Source organism: Acyrthosiphon pisum, chromosome A1 (assembly GCF_005508785.2).
Source record: "Acyrthosiphon pisum isolate AL4f chromosome A1, pea_aphid_22Mar2018_4r6ur, whole genome shotgun sequence".
NCBI lineage: Eukaryota > Metazoa > Arthropoda > Insecta > Hemiptera > Aphididae > Acyrthosiphon > Acyrthosiphon pisum.
In genome coordinates, this window is record NC_042494.1 from 121,143,090 (window position 1) to 121,155,914 (window position 12,825).

Here is a 12,825-nt window from a genome sequence, read left to right on the forward strand (position 1 = left end):
CAATGATTAAAACATTGATGAGTGCACGAAGTAGAACATAAAATCCCGGGCTTTCGAGTATTTAAAATGTGAAAACTGGTTGGCACAGAATCACCACTTACTATAATTTCGTCAGAGTTGGTAGCGTTGGTTGGCATTATCAAACCGATTTTGAACAATATATTGATCTCTGTGACTCTGTGGTCAAAGGACGTGTGATACTGTGATAATGTGTAAATACAATACGACAAAATAGTAAATAGGTACCAAAATTGAAAATAATTAAGTATTATAGTTTATTGTCCAATAATTTATTTACCGACCTTTTCGAATCTCGACAACTTTGAATCTCACCCTTCAGACGCCCGAGTTCACAATGTACTGTAATCTGAATTAGTTTTTTCGATGGAATTCAAAGGTGCGCGTTTTATCGGGATTTGTGCCGACGAAATTGCCAATTGGTCATGAACGACGAACAAGTTGGCTTTAACTTGGCCGATCTTAGAAAGCTTTGCAAGTCGTACATTGATTATACTCGCACATATATGGATCGCAAGGAAGTCAGGCGCATCAACAGGCAGCGATCTTCGTTGGACAACTTCGTGTTCCAATTTTCGTCGGAAGTGGTGGACTTTAGCTCTCAATATGGTAGCGATATTAGCATATCTTACACGGCCAGTAATGTCACCGGCAGGCCAAGCAAGTTTCCCAACTACGGAGACTTTCCCCAGTCTTATGTTATGGTGAGTTATTGGTGATCTAATGTATTAGTACATTTGCGCTTCTTGTTCACTACACGCAGTGATTATATAGTTGTATAACTTCTATGACCTACAAGTCTATAATATTATGTTACTACACAAATGTTACCTTTTAATAAACAAATTGAAATTACTATTAAATTTTAAGTCTTCAATTTCAATCTTGGCTGAAATTGTTTTGTATCATCAATAATATTAAATGTTTTATTTCTATAACTTATTTAAATTTATTGTAGTAACCATTTAATTTTTTGAAATTCAACTATTCGAGGGATTATTATTTTGCTTAATATCAAACGGCTTAAATACGTTTTAGGATTTTATTTTTATCAGGCAATAATATTCTTTTATTTTTTTACTCAGCGAACTTATGGACCTTGGAGAGAATTAGCACCATCTCGAAAATGTCCAATAATGCCACAAAATGCTGGAAGAATAAGAAGCGAAGATTATATAAGTAAGATCGAATAAAAATAAAAGCAATTTAATGTTTTCATTTTTATTATTAATCTGTTGTATTGCAGTATTATCATTTACAATACCAGTCATTCCTCTGGTCATCTCCATATTTGAAACTTTTACTCCCGGGTCTGTAGTACGAATATCCGGCAAAGTTATTGATCTTCCAGATACGATGGCATGGAGATTACTTTGGGAAGGACTGCCCCAGAACTGTAATGGCATGAGACATTCTCGTTTGTTTGCTCCAAAATTAAAACACATAAAGGAACTGGTCAAGTAAGACAAAAATATTAGTCTACTACATACTGCTTTGATTGATATCAATGTTATTACATTTTTACCATAGAGAGATATGCATTGAGTTTAATCATTCCCAGTTGGATTATTATACCGAGTTAGATGCTGTATCTATGGGAGGTATTTTGAAGTATCCAGAAAACGGAGAGCTAGACATTATGTCTGTACCTATGGTTACTCATACTTCCTCAGGATACGTTTATGATAATAATGAAGAGCAAAACCAGGAGTTATTGTCAAATGTTAGAGTGCCATCAATGGCTTCAAATGTAAATGGTTTTTAATTTTGTTTTGTTCTGAACATTTAATTATTGTAGTATGTCAATTTCTAGATACCTATATCAACGAGTCTAGATCCATTTTTGAAACTGATCAAGAATATAGAAGAACTTGAAAACGAGTGGCGTAAGGTACCTGCCATTGATTACACGTTGCGATTGCCGGTACACTTTTTTTTTATCCTATAATATTTCATTATCATTATTAAATTCATAACCGAATCCTAAAATTGTAACTATGCAAATATAGAATGAATCATTAATGCAAATATTTTCATATCTGGATTTAAAATCATTGCGACTTTGTATGAGAGTGTGCAAGCGCTTCAACAACATTTGTACTGATGGATATTTCTACAGAGAATTAAATTTAAAAGTGAGTATAAGTGTTCAAAAATTACATATTTGAAGAAAAAAAGAATCATTACAGTATGTTTTTAGCCTTATTGGTGTTCATTTTCCTATTCAATGCTCATTTCATTAGAGCCGTACTGTGACCGGATGACAAAGTTGGATTTATCCTGGTGTGGTATTACAAAAGGAATATTGACCATACCATTCAACTTGTATGTCTTTTATGCTAAACAATACACGATAATCATTTGTTTTAATTATTTATTGAATATTTAGATTTTTAAAGAGATGTGGTAGAAATTTAACTAACTTACGATTAGACTGTTGTGAGTTCATCAATGATACCACATTAATTGCAATCAACTTATTTTGTATATATCTGAAAGGTATAGATATTTTCCTCATTATATTTTCACTGAAATGTATATATAACTTTTGGTTTTTCAGAATTGAGTTTAAGAAGTTGCACTTCGATTAATTTTGAGCTGATATGTCCACCGCAGAGTTTAACAGAAATGGAGCGTATGGATTTTTATAGAACAAATATCAACATAGATTATTTAACTTTTTATATAAAGGATATGCCCAAGTTGAAGCACATCAATCTTGGTAAATAGTTGACACTTATAATATATATTATATAGTTTTATTTCATTGGGTTGATTAACTGTGAATCTGTGATGATGTTTATTCATTTTAATGACTGTTTTACCAATGGTTAGGTTCATGTAAACGAATCGAATGCATGGATCATGTTGCTCATGAATTGTCAATATGGAACAAGCAACTAGTGTCTGTAGATTTTTGGAAAAGTTATACACTGTCTCCTACTGGGCTGCGCTATTTAACTGTTCTCAAACAACTTGAAGAAATTGATCTCGGATGGTGGTTGGTATATATTTGAATAAATAAAATACCATACTACCACGAATATTGACTTGGCTAACATAACTCATATATTTTTAGTTTAGCTATGAGTATTCCTGGCGATAGTCTCTTGGACTTGGTCAAATCTTGTCCAAAATTAAAAAAAATCATTGTAGTGTCACTACGCGGTGTGTGCGACCGTGATCTACTAGCGTTTGCTGACTACTGCCCACTGTTGGAACAAATCGATTTGGTTGGCCTCAGAGCAATTACGGTTGATGCTTGCTCCAAGTTCCTACAGAAATGTAAAAACCTAAAGTTAATAGATGTTAATTTTTGCGAAAACATCAAAGAAGATGATGTAAAAAATTGGCGATTAAAATATCCCAATGTATGCATTCAATTTACTACTTCTGATCATTCAAATGTATATCATTACTAGATCATCACAGTAAGTTTTATTTTTTCCATTTGTTTTTTAAGCCTTTGAATAAATTGTATGTACATGTAATCAAATGCTGTAAGTTCCCCAAAATACTATTTGGCGGAATACTTAAAACTACATTTAAATATTAAATAATTTATGTTTTGAAATATGATAAACTAATATTTGAAATATCAGCTTTTAAAACCAAATGTTTGTTACATAATTAGAGTTAAAAATAAATACATATTTAATATTTATTGATAGTGAGAATCAATAGTCTTGTAATCATTTTTAATATTACTATGAAATATAGTACCTATAGAGTTAATAAAGTTTAATTAATATTATGTTCAAACTCAAAGTAATATTATTATTTGTTAATGTTTTATTATTTTAAAAGACTTAAGTGAAATAAATATCTTCGTAACTTTACTACTGCTTTCTTTATTTTGAAATTTGTAGTTTTTATTAGTTATAATTTTAACTAAAGGTGATAATATTTTAAGTTCAATTATAATAACTATTACCTAATATTATAATATAATGAGACTTCTGATGGTTGTTTTCGTTAATATTTATTATATCAACATTAAATGCTTAACAATTTGAGCAAATCGAATCGAAGGTACTTTGTATATTATATGAATATATAATTTACTGTTGTGTGTGGTTTTTCTACGTCGTAATTCAAATACATTTTTATTATAATTTATAATATATTATGGAAAAGCTAAAATATAAATTACATATAAAATGTGCTCAACAACATTTAATAAATTTGACTAATACATGTTTGTTATACATTTTGTATAATAATTCAACAATGTGCAATCAATAATATCATTTTTTTTTATATTATATACTGTAATAATAGTAGTAGTAGTAGTAATAATAATAATAATAATAATAATAATAATAATAATAATAAAAAAATCATCTAACAAATATAAAATGTATACTCTTAAAATAATCAGGACCATTAAAAAAGTCAGATTGAATACCGTACAGGTACAACCAACTTTATTTTAGTACACCAAATATCAGTACCGTATTTTGGGTTTTATTTCAATTGGGGGGGGGGGAAGGGGTTATCAGTGTGTTTGTGTATATTTATCTATTAAGAAAAACATGAGATTTTGAGTGTAATGAACAAGTTACAGGCATTTACTCTGGCTATGGCACTCAAGTACTGTGCAACTTAAATATAAATAATAAACTATTATACAAATTAAAATTTTAAAAGTACCAATTTATAAATTATAGAAATTATGTTTCAGAGATGTCTTTGACTGATGAATGCACGATGATGACAAGGCATTTAACTATGAAGTTATTTGTTTAAAATAAATTTAAATTACATTACATTATTTTTCTATCTAAGATCTTATGTAAAATAATATAATATTTACAACCCTAAGCGATATTATCCTGTATAAATATATATATTATATATTAATGTATATAGTTTTATTTTTTCCCTGGATTTGTCTCTTAATTCGAAGTAGTGTATCGCCCGTGGTGTTGGATTACAAACTTGTATGTTGTAGGTAATTGTATCAGTGATGAATTTTTAGAATCATTGAAAATATTATCATGTATGTGTTACTTTCTTGTCGTTCTGGCCAGGAGTGCCAAGAACGCCATGAACCGAAAAGCGATGATCAATAGAAATAATGAAGCTATGTCCATTGTGAGGTTTGACTGGAAAAAAAAAACAAACAAGAATAGATTAGATACGTTCAAAGTCTGTACATAATAAAATATCATGGTTGTAGTTAAAGATATCTCTGGTGACAATAATTATTCGGTACCAGATGACCAACGGTTATGTTTAATTTTAATTCAAAACCAACAATAATCAACAATGCTGTTGTCTTTTTACCTCTAGGAAACTGTTCGATTCCAAGACGGCGTGACCAGAACGGGGACACGTTGTATTCACCCTGTTGCACTGGATGGTGTCGATGTCTGCCCACTGGTTGACTTGCAGCCCTTCATTGGCATACTTGAACCACGAGAAGACGCTCAGCCACCGGAAATAATACGGAATCGATCTTGAAATCAAACAATTATAATATATTATTATACTTAACTATAACTATTATTTATTATATTATCATAATATTATATTCAATACAAAAGCGTTGTACAGAATAATCAATTATTTATACATATAATTTTGTCGTAATACACGATATTGCATTATATACGTGCGTATATAATTAATATGAAAATGTACGGTGATTTGTGTACACCTCAACTTACCCGACGTTCAAAAAGTAACCGCCAAACAGCAGGAAAGGTATGACGATCGTGGGCCCCACAGAAAGTGCGACCGATATGGAACCACTGGCGCACGATACAAAGTAACCTGAGAAAACCAAACGAATGAGGACAGAACAGTGTTATAAATTATGATTTAATTTTAAGGGGACGTTTGTTGACTCCGTCTTACAAGTGAGTAACATTGCAAATTTCACTCAGCAGATCAGGTTTATCTCCGTTAGTTTAAAAATTAGAGTGAATTGATCTTTTATAACATTTAAAGGTAAGATTATTATATAGGAAATGACATAGGCCTTTTGTTATATTTTAATTTTATAAGAGATCAATTCACTCTAATTTTTAACTAACGGAGATGAACAAGATCTGTTGAGCGTAAAATTGTCACGCACTTGTAAGATGGAGTCAACAAATGTCACTGTAACATCCCCTTTAAGGGCGTAGGAGAAAAGAAGAAGCTGGCTATTTTTTAAGGGGTCAAGCTTAGGCTATTTTTATGGTTACATAGTGCCGCGCCGCCCTTACGGAAAAAATCGGATCAACCATCAACCATAAACGATTAATTCAGGAACGATTGTCAATTTACAGGGAAAATTATCAGAGAATTATTATAGTAAAATCTTGCAGAATAGTTGGATTTTGAAATTTTTTTATTTTTTTATTCGTAAGGAGTAAGTTTTATTCTTATTTTTGAATTAAATTTAAATAATGCCAGAAAAATACCGAACAGTTGTGTGATTATTTAGACTTTTACTACAAATCCTGAAAATTGTATTGTTTTTAAAATCTCAATCCCATTTTCCATTTCGACATGTAAAAAAAATCTATAAAAATGTTACTTATAATATGTCAATGGTCGCGAGGTTATTGAACAAAATATAGAGAACGATAATATATCGCAGATTAAGTTACATCATTTTCACATGTGGCAATAATTCCTTTATGAACTTGTAAATATTTACTGAATGTTGTTGGTTTGCACCAGACGCTAATTACGTGGGTAATTATTCCAGCACAACAACCATTTGTACACCGTATACTTGAATACCTATCGTTAAAATTGCCCATTAAAAACCCCTCAAAAATCGGTCGTACTAAGTCTTCAACTGATTGAGTCCAATTGAGCTGGATGGAAGTGCAATAGACCTATAGTACCTATACCTACTACCTAGGTATGTGGTCTATATCATTTACATTTGTGTATATAATATTGGGCGGTTCACTACTTACCGAACGACACAGCGACCAGACTGACGAGAGTTATGAACAGGGCAGCCACGAGGAAGTGTGTGAACTTTGGGTTCAGACCTACGACGTAGTACATGATGGACGTGAACAGTATGGGCAACACCAAGAATATCGGTACCTCGGCGAGGGTCTTACTCAGGAAGTACACGTCCGTCCGGTACATGCCGTTGTGGTGTTCGCGCATGAACACCGGAAGTTCGGAACAGAACACCTGTGGCGATAGAAATAATAATTGAATAATATAATATTATCACCGATATAATATGTGCAATAATGTTTGCTTTCGTCTAGTAAATTGTAATGCATTCGTCAATTCACGTTTGTGTGTTATGCGTGTTATTTGTCCCATCCGCCTTGCAGTAGTTTGTGTGCGAATGGAAATATTCGCGTGAGGGTTGGGGGATTTATGTGCCCTTTGATAATTTATTTGAGTATATATCCTCCTGAGACTTTTATCGTATGCATATTATATATTTAAAATTAATTTTACCGTCAACTCAAAGGCTCAGAAACATTCATATATCTCATTTTGTCGTTATCGTTTGGTATAAATAGTAACAATAATACAATTACTTAGGTACTTATCTATATTTAATTATTGTGCTTTAAGACTACAAAACCATTAGTAAATTTTAATTGATATATTTATCAATGTTTTATTAGTGTATAATATAATACTAAGTGATCAAAAAAATATTTATTTTTAAATAGTAAAACTACGAACATTTTTTAGGGTTACAGTCTCATTAGTGTCACTATAATATAAAAATAAAATTGTGTAACTATAATACAATACTGAAAGTTGAATGGTATCAAATTACTTTTAAAATAAAATATATAAATACCACGCACTTACAAAATTTAAATAAATAACATATAGGTAATATAATAAAATAAATAATAAAAAACCTGATGAATAATGTCTGAAACTATATATAATAGTTACCGTTTTTATTTTACACATATGTCATATATTATGTTATAGGCAATACTCGGGGTTGCTAATCCAAACCTTTTGTTTTTAGTTTTTCTATTTATAAATAAATGTACGTGAGCATTAACCTTTATTATTAAAAAAATAAACTAGTAATTATAAGCGTTGAAATTAATAAACGTTCAGCATAAACTTAATTGCATTTTTACTGAATTAAAAAATATTTGTTACGCGTTGTCACGTTGAACATTTTTTACTCAATATTTTTTAAGGTTCTTATAAAGATACCATGTGGAGGTTATAATCTGGCAATCTGCACCTCCTATTTGCGCCACTGCCCCTCCCCCTCCCGGAGTTTTAACGTTTACCTTACGGAGATCACTCGGACCTAGTAGGACCGGTATAGGTATACTCACGTTGATAACGGCTAAAACGTTTTGGAACGTCATGTTAGATATACACATGAACAGTGCTCCGTTGATGTTCATCACGCCGTCTTGGTCCAGGTGCTGGTTGTAGAATATGAAACTTATCAGAGCGGCTACCAACTGAAATTATAAGAATGTTTACGGATTAGATCGGTTTGGTTACCGCCGTGGTTTTACTTTGGGCTTACCATGGTCTGGATGAGCCTAATTTTGGTGAGGGCTGGTTCTTTTTTGATACTGAGCCACGATCGCCAGAAGACCGCTGAAAACTGTTCCGTCCACGATGCTTTGTACGGCGATGAGACGTTCTCCAGACCGTTCGAACCCCAATTACAGTCCACCATGCTCTGGAAAAAGTGGAAAACAAACGCGCTACTTAGTTTATTTGAGTAAGAGTCGGGAGTTTATCTATAAGCCGATGATCATATTATATTGCAGCAGACACCCACAGTCGCATCCCCCAGCAACGGTTGCCACAAAATGAACAAAAGTTGAAAAATATACCTCATGGTGGAGGATGGCACCGGCTGTTTATACGAATCTGATATATCATATAAAGTTCGTTTACAGAACTTTTGTCTTTTAGAAACTCATATTATTAGTGAAAATCTTGTAGGTATATATGTATATGACAAGTCAACGATAAATTATAAAATACTAAATTGGTTAGGTACCTATTGATTACAGTTCGGAACTGTTGGTCGGATCTGTAACTTATTCTACAGGTACTTATTCAGTCGAGTTTCATTCAACATATATTGATATAATATGTACACTGTACACACTTACTTTGCTGGCGGCACACAACTGTTTTTGGTGTTCCATCATGTCGCTCTTGTAGTTCGAGCTCTCGTAAGCCTCGCAAACCGTGTCGATGGTTTCGTATGAGCACTGCTCTTGGGACGGTACGATGGCCAACAGTTGAATGAAAAAGTCCGCTGGGTTGTGGTTCTTCGGGCAGCTGACACCGAGCCTATACGAAATTACGGACGACATTTAATATATTGTGTACAAAGGCCATCAAGTTAATGACAATATTAAAATAATCAGAACTTGAATTAAGTCGACGACAGAACGTAGTGCTAACGTTATATAAGTTAAACGTCAATACAAAATACATTCAGCACTTATATAGAGCCAACACGGGGGAATAATATTATGTAGGTAGTGTTAACTTAACTCAATTATAATAAATAGGTAGTTTAGTTATTAAAATTATTTTTTTTTCAATCACCGGATTTCGGTTGACGGTTATATTTTGATATCGATAGTAAATATTAATTAGTCAGTATACAGTGACGGTAATTATATTTTATCAACTGATTTAATTTACAAAATGTATATATCTATCTATCCACCCTTATACCGGTAATATATCAAACCAACTAGTTTTATAGGTAGGTACAATTTGGTAATTAATCTCTCCCCCTCATCCACTTAACCACCAACATTTTTTCTTGGTTCCATATACAAATGAACCACCTTTAAATAGTTCGGTGCCACTCTAGGTGATATAGGTGTACATATATTTGAGTTTCTCAAAGGTCGAACCTTGAAAATTTCAACTTTTTATTTAGACCCATAAAATGTATTATTGAAAATAATTTTCAATACAAATATAATATTATTATTACGTGAGATATAACTTTTTTAGAAAAGAACTAAAAATAGGAGTACAAATGGTTATGTGATCAGTATTTTAGTGTACATATTTAAATGTTAATTTAGTTTGCGATGTTTTTTTGCCTGAATGGACTTGTTATTGAGAAGTATGAAATGTTTATTGAAATTAGAAAGTATATTATAATACTGTAACTTTTAGTAACAATAATTTGCAATGAGAAAAATAGTTTAGGAACCAATGCTATACGCCTATACATAATTACATTTTAAATTTATTATGTAACTACTATTATTGTTTTATCAAGAAACGTTGATGAATGATTTGTTGGCTTAAATTAATTTAAATCCACGTCATATACACATATACAGGGCAATGTTATAAAATGATCAAAATGTATGAAATACATTTTCAAATTAAATGGAAAAGCAGTGTTATTAATGTACAATGATAAATTAAATTTATTCTAATGCATTAAGTTTAAGTTGATTAGACAATTAACTAACTAGTCAAATTTAAATAAGTTATCCTTTTAATTATAGTTTAGTAGATTAATCTTGGTTTTTTTTTAATACAATTTCGGTGTTAAATTTAAATGACGGAAACGATAATTTATACACCGAGTAATTATGAATTCCTGTAAGCTTATCGCTTATGTATACGGTCCAATATATTATATCGAGATCAGAGAGTCCGAAATAACGATAGTGAATCCTACTATCAAACATAATATAATCCATACAGCTGGTGATTTACTTCGTTAGAAATTAAATATAATATAAAATCTATTTTATCTACTTCGTTATTGCAGTTGATGTGTTAATTATTTTGTTTTGAATAGGTAATTTATATTTTTGGTATATGGATATTTAATTTAGAACTGTTTATTTGTATACATACATTAGTTTGTAGTTTGTACACTTGAAATTAAAATTCTTAAAAATATATTAATATTAGGATGCGATTAATTGTGGAACTGTTTGTTGAAATGTGGATGGAAATATGTTCTTATTAGCAAAGTTCAATTATTTGTGGTTCTACATAAACTATGACTGAAATTGTACCAAATTGTAGGAATAGGAACATAGGTAGGTAGTTAGGTAGGTATTATTTTCAGAATATTGGAAAACGATAACAACATAAAACCAGAATGATGACTATAGTGGTTCTCAAATGATAATTTTGGATGAAAAATTATTTAGTGGAAATGAAGATCAAACCTTTTTTTATTTAACGGAAACAAAAATGTAATTTTTGGCGGAAACGATGCACAACCAGTTTTACAGTTTTTGTATATAATAAATGCATTTATTAGGGGAAAAAATGGCAATGGGGGGGAGGGGGGGCTAAACAGCTAAACCATTGTGCACAACTACTGTGGAAGGGGGTATTTGGACCTAAGAATCTATTTATTATTTAGTATATTATCCTGAATTCCTACAGGACCAATCTTTCTTTTGATAATGTTCAACAATTCAACATTTCGTGTCAAGGAATGTCGGAGAGGTGACTATACATGTGACTGTACAAGTGTAACCAAGTGTTACCTGTAACCGTGTTCTGGACTTATAGACCCGTGTGTTAGACATTACAAAATATGTGGTTATTACGTTTTGAAAAACTCGATGGCATCGTTGGGAGTGCCCAGGAAAGCCGTCCGGCCGCTGGCCAGCAATAGTATCTTGTCGAACATGGAGTACACCTCGGAAGACGGCTGGTGAATGGTGCAAATGATGGTCTTGCCTTTAGACGCCATCGACTTGAGAACACTGACCACGTTTTGCGCCATGTATGAGTCCAGTCCCGAGGTCGGTTCGTCGCAGAACATCAGCGGAGGGTCTGTCAACACCTGTAAGACGCAGTCGAAAAACAAACGATGTAATAATATGTATTATGTAAAAAAAAATGCATATTAACAATAGCTTTAATATATTATTTATTATTTACCGAACAAGTACACAAATCGTAATAATCATATAATTTATATAATATTTCACTCTAATAAATCTGAAAAAAATAAGTAGGACCTACGTTATATTTTTAATAATTAATTGTTGCCTTACCTCGGAAGCAAACGACAAACGTTTCATTTCACCACCGGATAAACCTTTTATTCTGCCGGTCACACCGATGATTGTGTTTTGACATTTACTCAATGACAACTAAATCGGGGACAAATATATATGGCATAAATATTATATGTGTAATAAAATCGTTGCATATTATTATACATCAAATATCAATATTATTGAATCTCACCTCTTGTATGACATCTTCGACTCGAGCCATTCGTTTTTCGTACGGTATATGTCTGTCCATTCGCACCATCGCCTGTCATAACCAATAAAATATAGCGTGAGACAGTGCTAAAATGTTAAATCACAGTCATAAGTCTATAGGAACTAATCATCAGGTAAATAATTATAATTTATTAATCTAAGTGGCGTATGAATTTTTTTTTAGATATTTCTTTATAACAACCGTTTTATATGTTATTTTATACAGTTATTAAAGACTTATAAATTATAATAGTCATCCAAATAAAATATTCGTATAAATTACTGCGTTTTTGGTTTGCAGTATAACGGGATGGAACGGTAAACACAATCCCAACATTTGTATGTTAAAATTAAAACTAAAAAAATTGTATACTAAATTTCACACCTAACTACAGTGCTACCGAAATCCTCTAATTTCTCATATATTCGCACTCATAATTACCGACCAACAACCCTCAACGTCGTCGTCTCAAAAGGAGTTGAAGGCGTCCAGACCTTACAGCTCGTATTAATTGGTTCCAAAAGGTTCTATCAATGAATAGTTTCACTCTCCATGTCATTATTTCATATAACTATTCTATTATATTCATATGGTTTATCATATTTA

At 31.7% G+C, this 12,825-nt stretch overlaps 2 protein-coding genes across 3 annotated transcripts in view; one reads left to right on the forward strand and one right to left on the reverse strand.

Moving 5' to 3' along the window:
* Positions 1-169: 169 nt before the first annotated feature.
* LOC100165379 (F-box/LRR-repeat protein 4) lies at positions 170-5,632 on the forward strand. 2 transcript variants are annotated; one of them, XM_003245321.4, is made up of 12 exons: positions 170-722; positions 1,104-1,197; positions 1,265-1,478; positions 1,549-1,768; positions 1,832-1,942; positions 2,028-2,153; positions 2,219-2,343; positions 2,408-2,517; positions 2,579-2,740; positions 2,854-3,019; positions 3,098-3,449; positions 5,314-5,632. In XM_003245321.4, exons 1-11 carry the CDS (start codon positions 444-446, stop codon positions 3,438-3,440), a joined length of 1,950 nt encoding a protein of 649 aa, XP_003245369.1. In that variant the 5' UTR covers positions 170-443; the 3' UTR covers positions 3,441-3,449; positions 5,314-5,632. The 2 variants fall into 2 exon arrangements, with proteins under 2 accessions (XP_003245369.1, XP_029344034.1); XM_029488174.1 differs by lacking the exon at positions 5,314-5,632 and adding an exon at positions 4,703-5,273.
* LOC100167406 (protein white) overlaps positions 4,180-12,825 on the reverse strand; it is a 28,052-nt gene continuing 19,406 nt past the window's right edge. Inside the window, exons 4-13 of the mRNA XM_001943068.4 lie at positions 12,199-12,270; positions 12,003-12,101; positions 11,550-11,788; positions 9,108-9,291; positions 8,507-8,665; positions 8,307-8,438; positions 6,939-7,167; positions 5,691-5,796; positions 5,308-5,479; positions 4,180-5,126 (exon numbers count right to left, since the gene is read on the reverse strand). Coding sequence (XP_001943103.2) covers positions 5,028-5,126; positions 5,308-5,479; positions 5,691-5,796; positions 6,939-7,167; positions 8,307-8,438; positions 8,507-8,665; positions 9,108-9,291; positions 11,550-11,788; positions 12,003-12,101; positions 12,199-12,270 — 1,491 coding nt within the window. The 3' untranslated portion in view covers positions 4,180-5,027. The remainder of the gene's footprint in view (positions 5,127-5,307; positions 5,480-5,690; positions 5,797-6,938; positions 7,168-8,306; positions 8,439-8,506; positions 8,666-9,107; positions 9,292-11,549; positions 11,789-12,002; positions 12,102-12,198; positions 12,271-12,825) is intronic.